The following is a 19,347-nucleotide window of genomic DNA, read 5'->3' as shown; positions in this document are numbered from 1 at the left end:
TCTGGCTTCTTCTGATAACGTCTTTAAACACATGAAAAATGTACTTCCCCACAGACGATTTATCCCCCAGCTGACAGGCAGCCATAAATCTTCTAGATCAGAATCACTCTTTTTCTAGTATAGCCAAAACGAGGCGCAATCCGCTAGACAGCAATCCTTGCCAGGATTTTAATCCATTACAAAACATTTTTTATAAACACACTAATAAAATCGCAGCAAGCATTTCAATGTAAATGCGCAGGGAATGAATGTACTTTAACAAAAAGGTGGACACGTGCAAGATTTCTCCTTCTGCAACGAATTCCTCCGCGTCGTGTGAATAAAAACCCGTGCGCTAAGCAAAAACGGCAACTCGTCACGAACAGGATTCGAACCTGTGCGGGGAAACCCCATTGGATTTCGAGTCCAACGCCTTAACCACTCGGCCACCGTGACTGTCAGCCAACGGCTTTGCGCAGCTGCATGACACACTAAACAGCGCCCTCTACCAGCATCTGCTTTCATTGATGCAGAGGCTGGTGCTTGATTAACCCGTATTGTGCCGGACCGCAGCGCACAGCTGTAGCAATTAACTAGCGTGACCCGTATGGTCCTTCAGCAAATTGTTTTAGACATAAGCAGTATGAATGAATCCTGGCGGGGAGCGGAAACCGAGACGCACTGTAGTATGCAGCGCTGCCACATGCTGAAATCTGTAGTACTACTTCCGCAGCAGTAGGCAGCCTAACCTTACTGAGGCGCTGCCGCTGTAGTGCTGATGCTCAGCTGCAGGAGGCCGAGCCTGTTAGCTGCTACTGGGACTTTATATAGCTAGAGTGTCATTCGTTGGGCTGCGCTGTCTTATAATGTGGATTTCGCTGGTTGTTTCTACACGCTGTCTATACAAACCCGTATTACCATGCTCCTCACCTAGGTGTCGCCCTGCCACCTGCTGTCTCTTCGCCGATCTCAGTTAGACATCTTTGTGGCGCATATCCCCTAATCGTCCACTAGGTGTCGGTGGCGTAGCGTTTTGCAGAGCAGCCCCCCGCCGCCTCGCAGTTTGCAGTGTGGCCGCTAGGTGTCGCTTGGCTGCGTTGCGAAAGGTGCCGGTCAGGCTGGCAGAAGATGGCGGTGCGGAAGAAGGACGGCGGCCCGAACGTGAAATATTACGAGTCCTCTGACACCATCTCTCAGTTCGACAACGTGCGGTTATGGCTGGGAAAAAATTACAAGAAGGTAACCGCAGGCGGCGCCCGGTATCCTGACAAGGCGGCTCCGTCTCCCCGGATCTGTACACCGAGAACAAAGAGCCGGGCCCGGCCAGGGGGAGGGGAGACACCGGGGGCACGGGAGCCGCAGCGGCGTGTCTTGCTCCAATCTGACAGCGTGTCCTTGGAGGCGGCAGCTGGCTGAGGGGAATGGCGAAGCCACACTGGCCAGCGGCTCATTACTCGGGCTGTGCAAGGCCTACAGGCGGCCAGATGTTAGCTGTGCATCCAGCCATCTGGGATAATCCGTTATCATCATTATTATATTATTGTTATTATCAGTGGGGGACAAACGTACGACACCCTATGTAAAATATCCAGATGATGATCCAGCCTGACCACTGCCAGTATTTGGGATGATCGTCCATTCATTGCCGCATGTTAAAGTTAATAAGGACGTAAAGTCTCTTCATGCAACCAGTGTTCAATGCTGAGGAGCCTCGTCTGAATAATTTCCTCTCAAACAGCTGGTCAGCTCCTGCCTCAGCTGTCATTATGTCAAATGCAGGTCAGCAGGGGAGAGCCACCACGTGACTGCTGTCCTGTCCTTACTTCCCCTGACAGAGAGAGACCCTGCATGCATGACAGGCAGAGCCACCACGTGACTGCTGTCCTGTCCTTACATACCCTGACAGGAGGGACCCTGCATGCATGACAGGGAGAGCCACCACGTGACTGCTGTCCTGTCCTTACTTCCCCTGACAGGAGGGACCCTGCATGCATGACAGGGAGAGCCATCACGTGACTGCTGTCCTGTCCTTACTTCCCCTGACAGAGAAGGTCTGCATGCATGACGGGGAGACCCACCATGTGACTGCTGTCCTGTCCTTACTTCCCCTGACAGAAGGGACCCTGCATGCATGACAGGGGGACCCACCACGTGACTGCTGCCCTTTCCTTACTTCCCCTGACAGAGAGAGACCCTGCATGCATGACCGGGAGAGCCACCACGTGACTGCTGTCCTGTCCTTACTTCCCCTGACAGAGAGAGACCCTGCATGCATGACAAGGAGACCCACCATGTGACTGCTGCCCTGTCCTTACTTCCCCTTACAGAGAAGGTCTGCATGCATGATGGGGAGAGCCACCATGTGACTGCTGCCCTGTCCGTCTTTAATTCCCCTGTCCAAGAGGGGTTCTGCATGTAGGTCAGCAGGGGAGAGCCAGCAAGTGACTGCTGTCCTGTCCTTACTTCCCCTGCCAGAGAGGGGTCCTGCATGCATGACTGAGAGAGCCACCATGTGACTGCTGCCCTGTCCTTACTTCCCCTGACAGGAGGAACCCTGTATGCATGACAAGGAGAGCTACCATGTGACTGCTGCTCTGTCCTTACTTCCCCTGACAGGAGGGACCCTGCATGCATGACAGGGAGACCCACCACTGACTGCTGTCCTGTCCTTACATCCCCTGTCAGAGAGGGACCCTGCATGCATGACAGGGATACCCACCACTGACTGCTGTCCTGTCCTTACATCCCCTGTCAGAGAGGGACCCTGCATGCATGACAGGGGGACCCACCATGTGACTGCTGCCCTTTCCTTACTTCCCCTGACAGAGAGAGACCCTGCATGCATGACCGGGAGAGCCACCACGTGACTGCTGTCCTGTCCTTACTTCCCCTGACAGAGAGAGACCCTGCATGCATGACAAGGAGACCCACCATGTGACTGCTGCCCTGTCCTTACTTCCCCTTACAGAGAAGGTCTGCATGCATGACGGGGAGAGCCACCATGTGACTGCTGCCCTGTCCGTCTTTAATTCCCCTGTCCAAGAGGGGTTCTGCATGTAGGTCAGCAGGGAGAGCCAGCAAGTGACTGCTGTCCTGTCCTTACTTCCCCTGCCAGAGAGGGGTCCTGCATGCATGACTGAGAGAGCCACCATGTGACTGCTGCCCTGTCCTTACTTCCCCTGACAGGAGGAACCCTGTATGCATGACAAGGAGAGCTACCATGTGACTGCTGCTCTGTCCTTACTTCCCCTGACAGGAGGGACCCTGCATGCATGACAGGGAGACCCACCACTGACTGCTGTCCTGTCCTTACATCCCCTGTCAGAGAGGGACCCTGCATGCATGACAGGGATACCCACCACTGACTGCTGTCCTGTCCTTACATCCCCTGTCAGAGAGGGACCCTGCATGCATGACAGGGAGAGCCACTATGTGACTGCTTACCTGTCCTTACTTCCCCTGACATAGAGGGACCCTGCATGCATGACAGGGAGAGCTACCATGTGACTGCTGTTCTGTTAGTCTTTAATTCCCCTGTCCGAGAGGGGTTCTGCATGTAGGTCAGCAGGGGAGAGTCAGCAAGTGACTGCTGCCCTGTCCTTACTTTCCCTGTCAGAGAGAGGTCCTGCATGCATGACAGGGAGAGCCACCATGTGACTGCTGTCCTGTCCTTACTTCACCTGACAGAGAGGGACCCTGCATGCATGACAGGGAGAGCTACCATGTGACTGCTGTTCTGTCAGTCTTTAATTCCCCTGTCCGAGAGGGGTTCTGCATGTAGGTCAGCAGGGGAGAGTCAGCAAGTGACTGCTGCCCTGTCCTTACTTCCCCTGCCAGAGAGGGGTTTTACATTCACCCCTTGCACTTCACAACTGCTTAATAATACACAAATATATGTATTGCTGATACTTTAATAGAGTTGATTATTAGTATTATAAATTATTTTTCAAGTTTAACTTTATGTATATTTCCTATACAATTGCCAGAGATAGCACAGGCTGATCTGGAATTTTCCAGGGGGTTAATGAGATGCAGAAAGTCAGTAATTAATCAACCAGTTAGATAATAAATCACAAGTTTGGTAAACATAATTACTTATTTGGAGGGTTTAGCCCCCAGTTGAGTTTTAGATCACACATTTTTATTATCGCATGCACTATTTATTCGAATCAGTTTGTCTGTATCAGCTTAATTTAGACATGGACTGTTGTGCTTGATTATTTGTCTGACTGAGTTAAATCCTATTTGCCTATTTCTTAGCATTTATTAAATATATTATTATGTAGTCTTATTTGAATATGAATTGTAAGAAGTATTGTGGTAAACTTTCACTGGATAGTGTCCTAAACAATGACCGCATGGGACAAAGATGCGGAGTAGAGTGCATTGTTTACAAGTTGCTGCATGACAGCAGCACGTGGCTTTGTGGTTATAATCCTGAGTTACCTTTGACCTACTGTAGAGTGAGTGAGTCAGACCAGACATCACTGCTGTCATTGACAACTCATGTTTCTGTCACATTTTTCCTCAGCCTTTCTTTGTTTACATACAAAAAAGAAAAGTATAGTACCAAAGGATGTATGTTTTGGCCATTTTAAAATGTATTGATGTAATCTGTTATATTAATAGCGTGGAACTGAGCTGTATAATTTGGAGGGCTCAAGCAGCAAAACATTATATGCAGAGAAAAAAGAATGGCAGCACTCTTATGCCTAGTACACACAATGAGATTTTCAGGATGATTTCCTGCCAGATTGACCATTTTCTACATGTCTCCGATCTCATTATGTGTACTAAGCATTAGACCATGCCCACCTGACAGATACTGGCGCTAAACAAATGCGACTCTCACTACTACAACGCTTATTAAAGGAGACCTTACCTTTCACTGTTTGAGAGAGACATTATTTTTTATTATTATTTAGTAATTATATAGGGTCGACATCTTATGCAGTGCTGTACAGAGAATATATTGTATTGGCACTAACTGTCCTTCAGAAGAGCTCACAGTCTAATCCCTACCATAGTCATATGTCTATGTATATATGGTGTAGTCTAGGGCCAATTTAGCCAATCAACCTATTTGTATGTTCTTGGGATGTGGGAGGAAACCCACACAGACATGGGGAGAACATACAAACTCCTTGCAGATGTTGACCTGGCTGGGATTCGAACCGGGAACCCAGCACTGCAAGGGGAGAGCGCTAACCACTATGCCACCATGCTGCTCTAGACATCAGCTTAACACATTGCAACATGCGTTAGCAGGCACCCGCCCTAATCTAAGTTAAAAATTACTCAAAGATTTGGGAACATGCATGAAGCAAAATATTGCTTGTGTCCCTGCCGTTAAACATACTCACACTCTCCCACACTCTTCCTAACTGCAGAGCCCTACTTCTGGTGTGTTTTCTTTAATGTAATATACATGGGAAATACAACCATTACCACCTGATAATTCTATAAAAGTTGTTGGCGCTAGTCTAGTTTAGGGGACCCAGCAGGAAACCTCATAGGGAACAGTTTTTCAATCACAGCTCACTCTACAGCGCAAAGCATTGTGATTGGTCACATAGTGCGGGTGTAGTTTACTACAACCTATCTGAAACCTAGCAGGTCTAGAGAGTTCTGTCCACCCAATCATGTTAGCGGAATCTCCCTATGAGGTATCCTGCTGGGTCCACTAAAGTAGACTGGCACCAAGTTGTCATTCTGTAAAATATAAAAAAAAAAAACAAAGTAATGATTTGATAATTGTTTAACCTCTACTTATTTAAAAATATCACAGACAACATTAAATACACTGAGCATATAGGGGAACAGAGGCTGTTCCTATGTGGTCAGTGTACATTAAATGTTGGAGGATTTTTAGATGCTCAACTTGAATTTGATGTCCGCAAATGTTTTAAAAAGTTATGACTGAGCAATCAAAGCCTGGAAAGCTGTGTAATGATGAAAGAAAACTGATGGAACATCTCAATGCCAATTGGCTAAATGGCAACCTGATTGATTATAAAAAATGCAGGAGGGAAACGCCTCTCTGAAACACGGTGTTCCCAACTAGTTCAAAAATGTAAAGTGTTCCTGTAGGAAAAAAAAGGCATCCTACGGGGTATTCGGGTTAGAAGGGGAAGCGTCGGGATCCTGGAAAAGCTTCCCCCATTCTCCTCAACTATTCCGTTTCAGCATTTAGACCTTCCAAAAAATCGCTTCTCGACGCTTGAATGTGTTCCCTTGACCAATCATAGTTCCTCTGTATGAATCAACATGGCTTAAAGGATACCTGAAGTGACATGTGACATGATGAGATAGACGTGTATGTACAGTGCCTAGCACACAAATAACTATGCTGTGTTCCTTTTTTTTCTTTCTTTCTCTGCCTACGGCGAGGGAACAGGACGGCTACCAGGGGCTGGAGAAAGCCCCAGGTAAGTAGATCTTTTTTATTTTAACACCCCGGATCTTCTCTTTAAAGGATACCCAAAGTGACATGTGACATGATGAGATAGAAATGGGTATGTACAGTGCTGAGCACACAAATAACTAGGAACACCTGAAAGAGTTAAATATCAGGTATGTAAGTGGCTGACTTAGTCCTGACTCAGACAGGAAGTGACTACAGTGTCCACTGCTCCCACTTCTACTCTCTCTAGTGTACCCATCTCTTTTATATCACCCCTCCCTCTTGCTCACTTTCACACCTTTGGGTTCACTATTCCTCTATTCACCCAATCCCCCTCCGGTGCTATCAACTCTCCTTCCTTGCCCCACAAGATATTGCCATAATACTCTAAGGCTAATAAGCCTGATATGAGATAATTTTCCATATCTAGTCCTGCTAGGCCTTTGCCATATCTTGCCTACTGGTGGCTGTTTACCCTGGGCCTTTCTCTGCTCGCCTTTGACGAGCGGGTGGGTAAAGGGTTTTTTATTGCAACCACCGGTACGCATGACTTGAGCAACGTACAGTAGCTCCATGCGATGCAGGTACTTTTTTGCATGCTATTTGGATAGCACGTGCTTGCGTCATTTTTGACGCTTGTGCGCGTCGTTCTTACGCATTTACGCGTTTCTTCATGCGGCATATCCGCGTTCTGGGAGCGTTGTGCGAGCTGTGGGTATGATGAGTCCGCGTGCGCTTACGTCATTTTTGACGCGTACACGCGGCCTTTGCATGCGTACCATTTGCGTTCCACAATGCTCTCAGGTCATAGGGCATGAGTTTTGTAACTTCCGGAGGGGGCGTGGCTTATAACGGCGGACCGGAAGTGCTGTTTACTGCACTTTTAAAAACGCTCCGCTGCCTTTCCAGCACTGTTGCACATTTCACCTTTGAGAAAGCCTGGCGCAAGCCACGCGAAACGGTCGTTAGGCCGTGCACCTCTTGGCACCCACCTCCGCCACCTCCCACCAGTACCCAGCTAAGTATCAAGATACCATGTTGGTTTGTGTCTTTCACTGCTTGATCAAATTGTTGTTTATCAAGTTTTGCTGATGCACTATATACCCACTTGATGCGATACTATTTTTTGATCATTAAACACTATAGTGCCAGACTTCCCTCTATGCCTTTTTTCATTGCTAGTTATTTGTGGGCTCAGCACTGTACATACACATGTCTATCTCATCATGTCACATGTCACTTTGGGTATCCTTTAAAGAGAAGATCCGGGGTGTTAAAATAAAAAAGATCTACTTACCTGGGGCTTTTTCCAGCCCCTGGCAGCCGTCCTGTGCCCTCGCCGTAGCTCCACTCCCCACCTGTGGCCTGGGTCCACTCCTTTGCAGATGCCGACTGGTATCTACTGCGCAAGCGCGTGGTTGCCCTGCTCAACCACGCTGACGTAGCCTGGAGCGTTCTGCGTAGAAAAGAGAGCTCTGCGCAGGCCATTGATGTCCTGGCTGTGGGACGTGCGCAGCTGGGCTGGCGTAGTGATGCCCGACTCCAGCGAACCCGGAAGAGGCTGCTGGAAGGGCATCAGGTATGAAAGGAGGGGGACAGAGGAGAACGGGGGGGGGGGGGGGAGAGGTGGGCATCAGGACAGCTCCCCTTACATGCCTGCTCCCCCATTTCTCTTAGTGTGTTGGGCTCTGGTATCCTTTAACTACTAAACAACTGCTCCACGCCAATTGACGTGGACGCGGTGGCAGCCCCAGGACCGTTCGATGCCAATTGGCGTGGGGTTTTGCAGGAGATCACGCATCTCCACTCCGTCATCAGTCTCCCAGTGGCTATTACCGCTAGGAAACTGTTAGACGGTGGAACCGCCATCTATTTACACTGTACAGCGATGCAATCTACGCCAGTACTGTACTGAGGACAGCCGTGTGACATGGCTGTCCCCCTGAGACGCACAGGAGTGATCGGCTGTCATAGGCTGATGCCTTTGACAGCTGATCGCTATGATTGGCTGGTGAGGGGGAGAGATGAGCATAAAAAAAAAATAGTAAAATTTATTATTAAAAAATCCAAATAAATAAACAAACATACCGGCAGGGATCAGAGCCCACCAACCGAAAGCTTTGTTGGTGGGCAGAAAAGGGGGGAGGGGAATCACTTGTGTGCTGAGTTGTATGGCCCTGCAGCGTGTCCTAATTTGTAAAAAATAGCCTGATCATTAGGGGGGTAAAGCCTGTGGTCCTTAACCCTCCTGGCGGTTAATTTTGTCTGCCAAATAGGCAGAAATCCATTTTTTTTTTATGTTTTTGTTTTTTGTTTTTTTGGTTTTCATGTAAAGCTACCAGAGTGGTAGCTACATGAAACACCACTAGAGGGCGCATTTGTCCCTCTAGTGCAATCGTCACCGGCATCAATAGCAAACAGGGGAACGCGTATATAACGCGTTCCCGTGTTTGGCTTCTCCTGTCGCCATGGCGACGATCGGAATGACGTCAGCCGACGTCCTGACGTCAGACGCCTCCGATCCAGCCCATAGCGCTGCCTGGAACTCATTGGTCCGGGCAGCGCAGGGCTCTGGCGGGGGGGGGCCCTCTTCCGCCGCTGCGTGCGGGCGATCGCTGCAGAGCGACGGCGATCAAGCTGTGCGCTCGGCTAGCAAATTGATAGCTGCGCGCACAGCACTTTAAATGGTGCAAATCGCCCCACCAGGGGCTGAGATATCCTCCTGCGCGGCATAGCCCGAGCTCAGCTCGGGCTTACCGCCAGGAAGGTTAAAGGGAACCTGAAGTGAGGAAAATTATTGAAAATACACACATGATGTAGCTGCAAATGAATGTTACATATTTACCTCACCGTCAGTTCCTCTCAGAGGCTCACCATTGTTTTCTTATAATCTGACAATATTTTGTCAGAACTGAAATAGACCAGTTGCTGTCAGTTATATATCAGCAGCTGTCAGTTACAACTGAATATGCAAGATAATGTCCACGTTTCCCTATGGCTCAAGTGGGTTAAATTACAGTTTAACAGTGTGCTGACCAGGAAGCTGTTATGGGGTAATGACCATTTTTAAATGGAGGACAGAGAAATCTATTGATCACAGTGGACAAATGAGATGCAGGAGATGAGAAAGAGATTGAGTAGTAGACTACACAGAAGGTAAGTATGACCTCTGTATGGTTATGTTTATTTTTTATTTTCAGTTCAGGTCTTCTTTAACCACTTCGGGACCAGCACCCTCTGCCCCCTTGAGGACCAGAGGGTGCTGGTCCCGTAAACCGCCGCTTCCCCACGAATCGCCGCTAAAATCCGCCGCTCCCGACGAACACGCCGCAGGCTGCTCTCTGCCGTTGGTATGACGGCAGAGCGCTGTGCGCCGGTCAGGAGCCGCTTTCATTGGCTCCTGACCCTGTCACTCCATGTAAGCCAATGGGAACGGCTTACAGGAATGACAGGGCCAGGAGCCAATGAAAACGGCTCCTGCCCGGCGCACAGTGCTTTACCGTCATAGAGGCGGCAGGGCAGCACATTTCCGCGCAGACCGAGCAGGGACAGCGGCGGAGACAGGCAGGGGCGCGCGGTCAATGGGCAAGTAGAGTTTACGCCTGGTCAGAACCGCAGCGCCCCCCTGCCCGCCGTAGATTTATACTGCGGCGGTCCGCGATAGGTTAAAGAGGAACTCCAGTGAAAATAATGTAATAAAAAAAAGGTGCTTCATTTTTACAATAATTATGTATAAATGATTTAGTCAGTGTCTGCCCATTGTAAAATATTTTAAATCCCTGATTTATATTCTGACACTTATCACATGGTGACATTTTTACTGCTGGCAAGTGATGTAGCTGCTGCTTGCTGTTTTGGCAGTTGGAAACAGCTGTAAACAGTTTTTCCCACAATGCAACAGGGTTCACAGACAGGGAACTGCCAAGAGTATGCACTCAGAATTTCTTTGTGGGAGGGGTTTCACCACAGTATCAGCTATACAGCGCCCCCTGATGGTCTGTTTATGAAAAGGAATACATTTCTCATGTAAAAGGTGGGTATCAGCTACTGATTGGGATAAAGTTCAATTCTTGGTCGGAGTTTCTCTTTAAGTGGTTAAAGGACCACTACAGCAAAAAAAGTAAGCAGTTAAAATCAGACAGAACCGATAGGTTTTGTACTAATCTATCTCCTCATGGGGGATTCTCAGGGTTTTCTTTGGTTTCAAAAGCTTTTCTTGAACAGCAGTTGCTAAGTCTAAGGCCTTATTCACACTAGGTACGTTGCTGTACGCTTTTCACAGCACATTGTGTTGTGCGCTTTGCTAGGTACAGATTTTTCCATTTATTATAATGTAACACGTTCACATCTATGCGTTTTGTTACTGTCCGTTTGAAAGACATAGTGTTGAATGCATTTCTGTGCGTTGCACTGGGAAGCAGAGCTGTGGAGACGGAGTGAAAAGAGTCGGAGCAATTTTGGGAACCTGGAGTCAGAGATGGTGGTTTCATAAACTGAGGAGTTGGATGATTTTTACTGACTCCACAGCCCTTCTGTGAAGCGCACAGCAATGCAAGTGAATGGGTGCGCTTTTATAGTGCATAGCAGTGTGCTTTGGAGATGCATTTTTACCCCTAATTACAAAAAAAAAAAAAATTCAAATGCAAACAAATCGTTCTTGACAACTGCTACATCAAATAAGCAAAACATGCTGAACTAAAACGCGTTTAAACGCATGTAAACACATGGGTCAGCTTAAAGGATACCCGAAGTGACATATGACATGATGAGATAGACATGGGTATATACAGTGCCAAGCACATAAATAACAATGCTGTGTTCCTTTTTTTTTCTTTCTCTGCCTAAATATCAGGTATGTAAGTGGCTGACTCAGTCCTGACTCAGACAGGAAGTGCTTACAGTGTGACTCTCACTGATAAGAAATTTCAACTATAAAACACTTTCCTAGCAGAAAATGGCTTCTGAGAGCAAGAAAGAGATAAAAAGGGGAATTTCTTATCAGTGAGGGTCACACTGTAGTCACTTCCTGTCTGAGTCAGGACTGAGTCAGCCACTTACATACCTGATATTTAGGCAGAGAAAGAAAAAAGGAACACAGCATAGTTATTTGTGTGCTAGGCACTGTACATACACATGTCTATCTCATCATGTCACATGTCACTTCAGTTATCCTTTAAAAAAAGGACACTGAAATGCGCAATAGCGCATTCATTTTTGATCAGGCGCTTAAATATGTTCCTAAATGCACCTAATGTGAATGAGTCCTAACTTCCAAAATAGTGTGCAATTGAGTAGGGAAGCTTGCTGGCATCTTACTATTTTATCAATTAGACTTTGTAACTGCCGTTCAGTTAATGCTTTTGAAAGCAAAGAAAACCCTGAGAATCCCCCGTTTAGATGGACTAGTCCAAAACCTGTCTGTTCTGTCAGAATTTAACTGCTTACTTTTTTCACTGTAGTGGTCATTTAATGTAAGAAGTGTGTAAGATGATCAAGTTTTAAAGGGAACCTAAAGTGAGAAGGATATAGATTTTTCCTTTTAAAATAATACCAGTTGCCTAACTCTCCTGCTGATCCTATGTCTCTAATACTTTTAGACACAACCCCTGAACAAGCATGCAGATCAGGTGCTCTGACTGAAGTCAGACTGGATTAGCTGCATGCTTGTTTCAGGTGTGTGATTCTGCCACTACTGCAGCCAGAGATCAGCAAGACTGCCAGGCAACTAGTATTGTTTAAAAGGAAACATCCATATTCTTCTCAGTTAAGGTTCCCTTTAATATAGAAAATAAGTGGAGTCCCAACGCTCTAAACCCCCACAGGTACATACCCACTGGTGCAGGATGTGGTCAGCCAAACCATCTGGAACAACACAAGGGATCCGCAGACTACAGTGAAGTAGTTAAAAGCAGGGCTGTGGAGTCGGTACAAAAATACTCCGACTCCGACTCCTAAGGTTAGGATTCCACCGACTGACTCCTCGACTCCGACTCCTCTAATTTGCATATTACAATTTTGTTGATTGAAAGTATGTAACATGAAATGCATCTCTTGAAACTGAAGTGAGAGAGATAAAGAGGCTGCCATATTTATTCCCTTTTAATCAATACCAGTTACCTGGCTAGCCGGCTGATCTTCTGCCTCTAATACTTTTAGTCATAGACTAAAACTAGTCCTTGGTAATAGTACTTGTAGAAGACAGGAACAAAGAACATCTATCAGGCCCTAAGCAATATAACTGTGGGTACATGTAAGAGTGATTTGCAGGTACTCTGCAGGGAAATGAGGGGATTCTTCCTCTATTACACATTCTTCATGCACAATCTGAACATGGATCAGGCCGTAGGCAATATAACTGTGGGTACATGTAAGGCTCAACACACACCATACAATCATGGTTGTTCAATCTTACCACTTTCATGTAGTACAAGAGCTTATCCAATCAATCATTCAAGGTATTTTCAATCTGTTGGCCCTTATACTACATAGATTTGGTAAATCTGTACAACCAAGATTGTATGGTGTGTGTTGAGCTTAAGAGTGATGTGCAGGTACTCTGCAGGAGAATGAGACTATTTTTCCTTAATTACACATTCTTCATGTACAATCTGAACCAGGTTTATGGGTGATAGACAACACCTCTGTGTTCAATGTGCACAACATTCTCAGTGGATTCCCTGCAGCTCTGTGGAGAGTGCATATGTAGAGTATAGTACTACTATGTAACAAAGTAAACCTGATACAGATGAAATTAAGCTGGCCATACACTAGGCCGATTACCCGCCGATCGACAGCAGATTCGATCACTGGGATCGAATCTGCTGTCAAATTGTTCACACTAAACGCTAAATTTCGATCGATTTTGTCTCAAAATAAATCGATCCTGTCGATCGCTCCGTGCGGGAAATTACCGTCGGTAATGCGCCGCTAGCGCATCGCTAGCGGCGTACGATCGACGCAGGTATACATTACCTGAAGCTGGCTCCCGGCATCTTCTCCGCATCACCTCCCGGCTGGCATCTTCTCCGCATCACCTTCCACATCACGGCATCCGTGTAGAGGGCGCTCTATTTGAACTTCCGCTGTCCCTGGAATGACAGAAAGTTATACGCGGATGCCGTGATGTGGAGAAGATGCCCGGGACCAGGTGATGTATGAGGGGGGGGGGGGGGGACAGGCGGCAGCTCAGCAGATGGTGAATCGGTTTCAGGCTGAAATTGATTCACAATCTGCAGTAAAGGCAGCCATACAATCCCTCTCTGATCAGATTCGATCAGAGAGGGATCTATCTGTTGGTCGAATCTGATGGCTACCTTTAAAGTTTTATACATACCTGGGGCTTCCTCCAGCCCCCTTCAGGCTAATCAGTCCCTCGCTGTCCTCCTCCGCCACATGGATCTTCTGCTATGGGTCCAGGTACTTGAGCCAATCGGGCGTAGTGCGCATGCACACACTCCGCCGCTGGGAGTGTACTACACCTGCGCAGCACTATTGCGCAGGTGCAGAATGATCCTGGCTGTGGGAGCGCCACGCGGCCGGACTGCCCCCCCCTCTCTCCTCTCCCCGCCTCCCATACAATAAGTAGCAGCTGGGGACATGCAGCCGGAGAGTCGTTCGTCGCAGCAGGCAGCAGAGCGGGGAGGCTGCAGACATTGCTTCTGCCAGCACCCGCTCTGCAGGAACGGCAGGATTCCCCTGCCGCGACGAACGACTCTCGGGACACGCGTGTCCCCGCCGGCTGCTACTTATTGTATGGGAGGCAGGGGGGGGAGAGAGAGGGGGGGGGGGATGGAGAGGAGAGAGGCAGTGCGAAAGCTGGCGGCTTCATCTATTACATTGCCGCCGGCTATATTTAATTAAATTAAGCAAGTTGTAATAAATTTGGCCGCAGCGAGACGGCGTAAACATAACATTTCTAACATTGGCCGCTGCGCTGCGGCCACTCCGCACATTGGCCGGCCAGAACCCGAAGTGGCTGGCCAGAACGCGAAGTGGCCACACTTCGGGTTCTGGCCATAACATATATAAAAGATTCCTGTGTACACATCATATATACAGTCACAATCAGATATGTATATCTGACTTTAAAAATACGGGGACTGCTTTATCGAAGCTGCACAAGTAACTATTTTTGATTGGTTTAATTCGTTTTTGTGGACTAAGCACAGCTATTACTGTATATATAAATTATTTATGATGACTATTATCTGAGAAATCTTTTATCATATTTTCTATTTTAATTACAGCTTAAATTCATTAGGAGTCGGTGCATTTTCTCCCGGCTCCGACTCCAGGTACCCAAAAATTGCTCCGACTCCACATTCCTGGTTAAAAGCAGGTATTCTTTAATTGAAAAATTCCACAAAGAAGGACAAATACATCCACAGGATCAACTGACATGTGTCTGGCTCACAATCTGCTCTTAGTCATAGTTGCAATGAACCTATAGAGAGGTGAACAATTTATAGCCCCTCTTAAGCCTCATCTACACGCGTAGATGATGTGGCGATGTGGCTTATCAATTGAGCCGCTGATGCGGCTCGATTGATAAGATCCGACAGGACGGATCTCCCCACCGCCGATTCCCTGCTCGCTCCCCGCGAAGGGACAATCGCAGGGAATCGAGCGGAAGATAAGCGGCGCCGGCGGGGACGAGCGGGGAATCGAATCCGGCGAACGCGCGGGGACGCGGAAGAGGCGATCCGGCGGCTAATCGTGCCGCCGGATCGGAGCCTCATCTACCCGTGTAGATGAGGCTTTTAAGAGACAGCCACACATAACATACAAATTGTATACATTAACATATGTAAACATGTAAAAACGTGATTTGATATATAAAAAAACCACAGTGCAATTGGGGCACTCATCGAGTGTTTAGGCCTTCTGGAGTACGTGTACACATTAATAAGTGTATTCAGAAGACTTCACGTTTAAGAAGGAGCCTCTGGAGATCGCCCCCCCAGCCGGGAGGAGCGCCGCCCGTTCAACACCCCGAAAGATGTCATGTTCTCCTGATGACATGCTTCAGAATGCTTCGATACTGCGAAAAGTTTTCCAATTTGCGCCACAAAAATGTTCTCCAGTTCTGGCTCGCAAATTGCGTGTCGTGCATCCCACATATTGTAAATGACAAATCTTACAAGAAATCACATATATAGGAAATCTTGTAGCACAATGAATATATTGTCTTATGGAGAACGTCTTGTTGGCTGCAAAAGAGAAAATATAGGTACCTCTTTAGTGGCATCTGCAATAAGTACAGGTGGGAAAATCGCAAGGATAGGATCCCACGGTAGCAGGCCAAGTGGGGGTATGTGTGTGAATGGAAGAACGGAAAAGGCTTGGGGACAAAATGGACCCTAAAGTACATGCCCTTTTCGCGGAGAAATGGCACAATTTATCTAGGACCATTTTGGTCTGAGTGTAGAACTGGAAGGTATTTCTTCACTAAATCAATAATTTTATTATATTGCAGACTATACTCTGTGACAAAAGTCACTGCTCCCGTCCCTTCACGTCTTCGACAACTACTCCCCAGAAGCTCATCCCGTGGTCTGGTACCTCTGAGCCGGCCCACTGATAATTGTTTGTTTATCCTCTCTGTCGAATTCCCCCGTAAGGATAGCATTAATTGTATGTCTGGGCCGACATGAGTTTGCTGGAAGAATGCAATTACCCGATGTGGGTTTTCAATAAGTTTTAATATAGGTAAATTGGCTGGTCATTGCTAATCTTTACACTCACATGACTTACAGCAAGACTGAGAATCACAACACTATAAAGACACCATACATCATCAATATATACATCATCCTTACATCACAATTTATACATCATCCACAAAAAACCATTGAGTTTTCTGTGCCTATGTTCATTTAGGGTGGACTGAAATAAAGTAGAAAACTGAACTAAATACTGTAGAGTTTGAAATTCTTTTAGAAAATCACAAAAGCTGCATCTACCGGGTTGAAGAGGAGAAACACCATCTGGCTTATTATCAATGCACAGTTCAAATTTAGGGATGCCAAATCATCCCTTTAAAGGGAACCTAAACTGAGAAGGATATGGATTCTTCTTTTTAAAATAATCCCAGTTGTCTGCAGATGCGTAGCTAGGGTTTTCAGCACCCGGGGACAAAATCACTTTTTGTGCCCCCTCGTGACAAGATGTGAACCATAAGGCGGACCATCATGCTTTCCCAGAGATGTTTGAGTTTTAGAATAATTTGCTGCATGTCCGATCTGCACCTGATTAAGAACAGGATCAATTTTCAGATCAGCACTGCACAAAATTGATCCTGTTCTTCGTCAGTAGCAGATCGGACATGCCGGAAATGATCAATTTGACCTATCGATCTGGCAGGAATTTGCATTGTGTGTACCAGGCATTAGGAAGTTGGGAGATACGCAGAAATACACATGGGCCTCAATTCACTAAGATCATGCTAGAGATAATAAAGCAAGAGAAAACTTACCTCCACACGTGAGAGAGGTATCGTATCTCTTCATTCCTTAAGTTACCTCCTCTGTAGTTATTTTCACATGCAGTTAATAAACAGCCTGTCTTTAACTCTGGAGTTATTTTAAGGATTGAAGAGTTAACTTAAAGACAGAAGAGTTAACTTTAGGTTTGCCTGAGGTAAAATGTTTCCTGAATACTACATGCCTTATCACCATGGTAACAACTCTAGAAGAGTTATTAAAGACAGGAGATAAGCTTAGTGAATTGAGGCCATGATCTATGCTAAGGCAAACATGGCAAGCGCTGATTACAGCAGGGAGATACAATAAAACAAGATTCTGGGGCCGAGAGCAGGAGGAAGCGGGGGAGAAGATTGGATCCTTTCACCGTCTTTCATAGACTCTTCAACGGGGACGCATCAGGAAAAGTAAAACCTTTAACTTCGCGCCTCCCCCCACCCCTAGATGCTGCACCCGGGGACAGATGTACCCCTTGGACCCCTCCCCCATTGCTACTCTTCTAGTGGCCTGACTCTCCTGCTGATCCTGTGGCTCTAATACTTTTAGCCACAGCCCCTCAACAAACATGCAGATCAGGTCCTCTGACTGAAGTCAGACTGGATTAGCTGCATGCTTGTTTCAGGTATGTGATTCTGCCACTACTGCAGCCAAAGAACTCAGCAGGAGTGCCAGGCAAGTGGTATTTTATTTAATGTCATTTGTTTCCCATTCAGAGAAATCTTGAGCCATTGAAGTCATTTGTCCTATGCACACAGGTTTTTTACCAGCTTGACAGAGTTTTACAATTACTTATCGGTGAACAGTATATTCCAACTGCAGTTCCACTGGAGAGAAAATGTCTTTTAGAGCCTTGGATTCCTAATCCTTACAGTGAAATTGAATGAGCACAGTCTAGTTCTGAGAAGGATTTGGACTGTACACACGTGTACTATTTGCGGTAATGTTTGACAATACAGGAGCAGGTTTTAGAGCTGCATACTGTATGCTGCCATCCAGACAGCCTTTCTGAGAAGGACTTGAATGCTAAACCACATTTTGCATGTATTACAACCGCATCAGTCCATAGTAAGAATCCAGGGCCCATAAGCAATTTACTTTTTTCGCCCGAGTTTTCTCCAAGGAGATTCCTCTTTCAAATAACTTTTCAGCATTTTACAATTGGAAAAAGTACCCAAAAGCTGGTGAAAATCCACTAACCAAGTTATTTTGAGTATTTTCTTGCTTTCTTGAGGCTTAAAAGGCATTTTATGACAAGGTATGAAAATATCAAATTGCATATGGGCACATGGCCCATATGCAGTTTGTTTTTTCTCCTGAGTTTTCTCCTAGGTGATATTTTTAAAGGAATTATCAGACAAATAAAATAATAATAATAAAAACATAACAGCTTTACTCACCTGGGGCTTTCTCCAGCCCCTTGCAGCCGACTGTCCCACGCCGACCTCTCCACCGCCGTCCCGGTCTCTGCGCACTGTGCAGAGGCCGACCCCGAGGAACTGCTGCTGTTAATCAAGCCCACGTATGCGGCTTACTGCGCAGACGCAGAACTACCACGCCTGCGCAGTAAGCCGCGTATAATGTGGGCTTGATTGACAGCGGGGGTTTGCGCAGACGCATTAAGGGATGACCTCGGGGTCAGCCTCTGCACCGTGCGTGTAGACCGGACCGGCGGGGGAGAGCGGAGCGTTCGGCGTTGGACAGTCAACTGCAAGAGGCTGGAAAAAATCCCAGGTGAGTAAAGCTTTTTTTTTATTTGCCTGATAACTCCTTTAGGCTGCTTTCACAGTAAGACGTTACAGGCGCACGTTAGTGCAGCCTGTAACGCATCCCAACTCACAGCAATGATTAATCAATGGGCTGTTCACAGTGCCCACGTTGCGTTACATTGTAACGCAGCACGTAAGTTGAAAGTGCTGCATGCTGTGCGTTATGCGCGGCTAAGCCACGTTAGACTGTTTGCACATGCTCCGTGATGCTCCTCGGCCAGGCACATGGCTAATTAATATTCACTGCATGGTGTGACGTGCAGTGTTTACTTCCTGGAGCGCCGCTCTGCGCGGCGATTGGCTGGCGGGACCACATGATGCCGCATGCGTCCAAGGGTACGCATTACGGCATCACGGACGCCAGAGTGAGCTGTACAACGCGGCTCACTCTGACGTCCACATCCAAGAGCACCAGGCGTTGCATTAGGGGCACGTTATGCAACCATAACGTCCCCTAAAACGCAACGTCTTGGTGTGAAAGTAGCCTTAAACTTGTAAATAAAATGCCCTTTAAACCCCCAGCAAGCAAGAAATACTCAAAATAGTTATTATCGTTTTACTTCATTTTTGGTACTGTTTCAATTGCAGAGTGCTGAAACGTTAATTTAATAGAAAACGAAAAATGATCTCCTAGGTGAAAAAGTTAAGTGCATAGGGGCCCAGGGGTCATATGCAATTCAGTGTTTCTCTCCTGAGTTTTCTCTTAGGAGATAATTTT

The 19,347-nt window shown here is 46.8% G+C and overlaps 1 protein-coding gene and 1 non-coding gene across 4 annotated transcripts in view; one reads left to right on the top strand and one right to left on the bottom strand.

The window, feature by feature from the left end:
- Window positions 1-353: 353 nt before the first annotated feature.
- On the bottom strand, window positions 354-435 carry TRNAS-CGA (transfer RNA serine (anticodon CGA)). Its single transcript has one exon. It is a non-coding gene; the product is annotated as a tRNA-Ser (tRNA).
- A 628-nt stretch (window positions 436-1,063) lies between these two features.
- The window catches only part of SMARCC2 (SWI/SNF related, matrix associated, actin dependent regulator of chromatin subfamily c member 2), a 94,887-nt gene continuing 76,603 nt past the window's right edge, over window positions 1,064-19,347 (top strand). For all 3 annotated transcript variants that reach the window (XM_068267630.1, XM_068267631.1, XM_068267629.1), the window contains exon 1: window positions 1,064-1,218. In XM_068267630.1, the coding sequence (XP_068123731.1) occupies window positions 1,108-1,218 (111 nt within the window). In that variant the 5' untranslated portion in view covers window positions 1,064-1,107. The remainder of the gene's footprint in view (window positions 1,219-19,347) is intronic.

This window comes from Hyperolius riggenbachi, chromosome 2, assembly GCF_040937935.1.
Source record: "Hyperolius riggenbachi isolate aHypRig1 chromosome 2, aHypRig1.pri, whole genome shotgun sequence".
Taxonomy (NCBI): domain Eukaryota; kingdom Metazoa; phylum Chordata; class Amphibia; order Anura; family Hyperoliidae; genus Hyperolius; species Hyperolius riggenbachi.
Note: the sequence above shows the minus strand (reverse complement) of the source record. Positions and strands in the feature narration are given on the sequence as shown.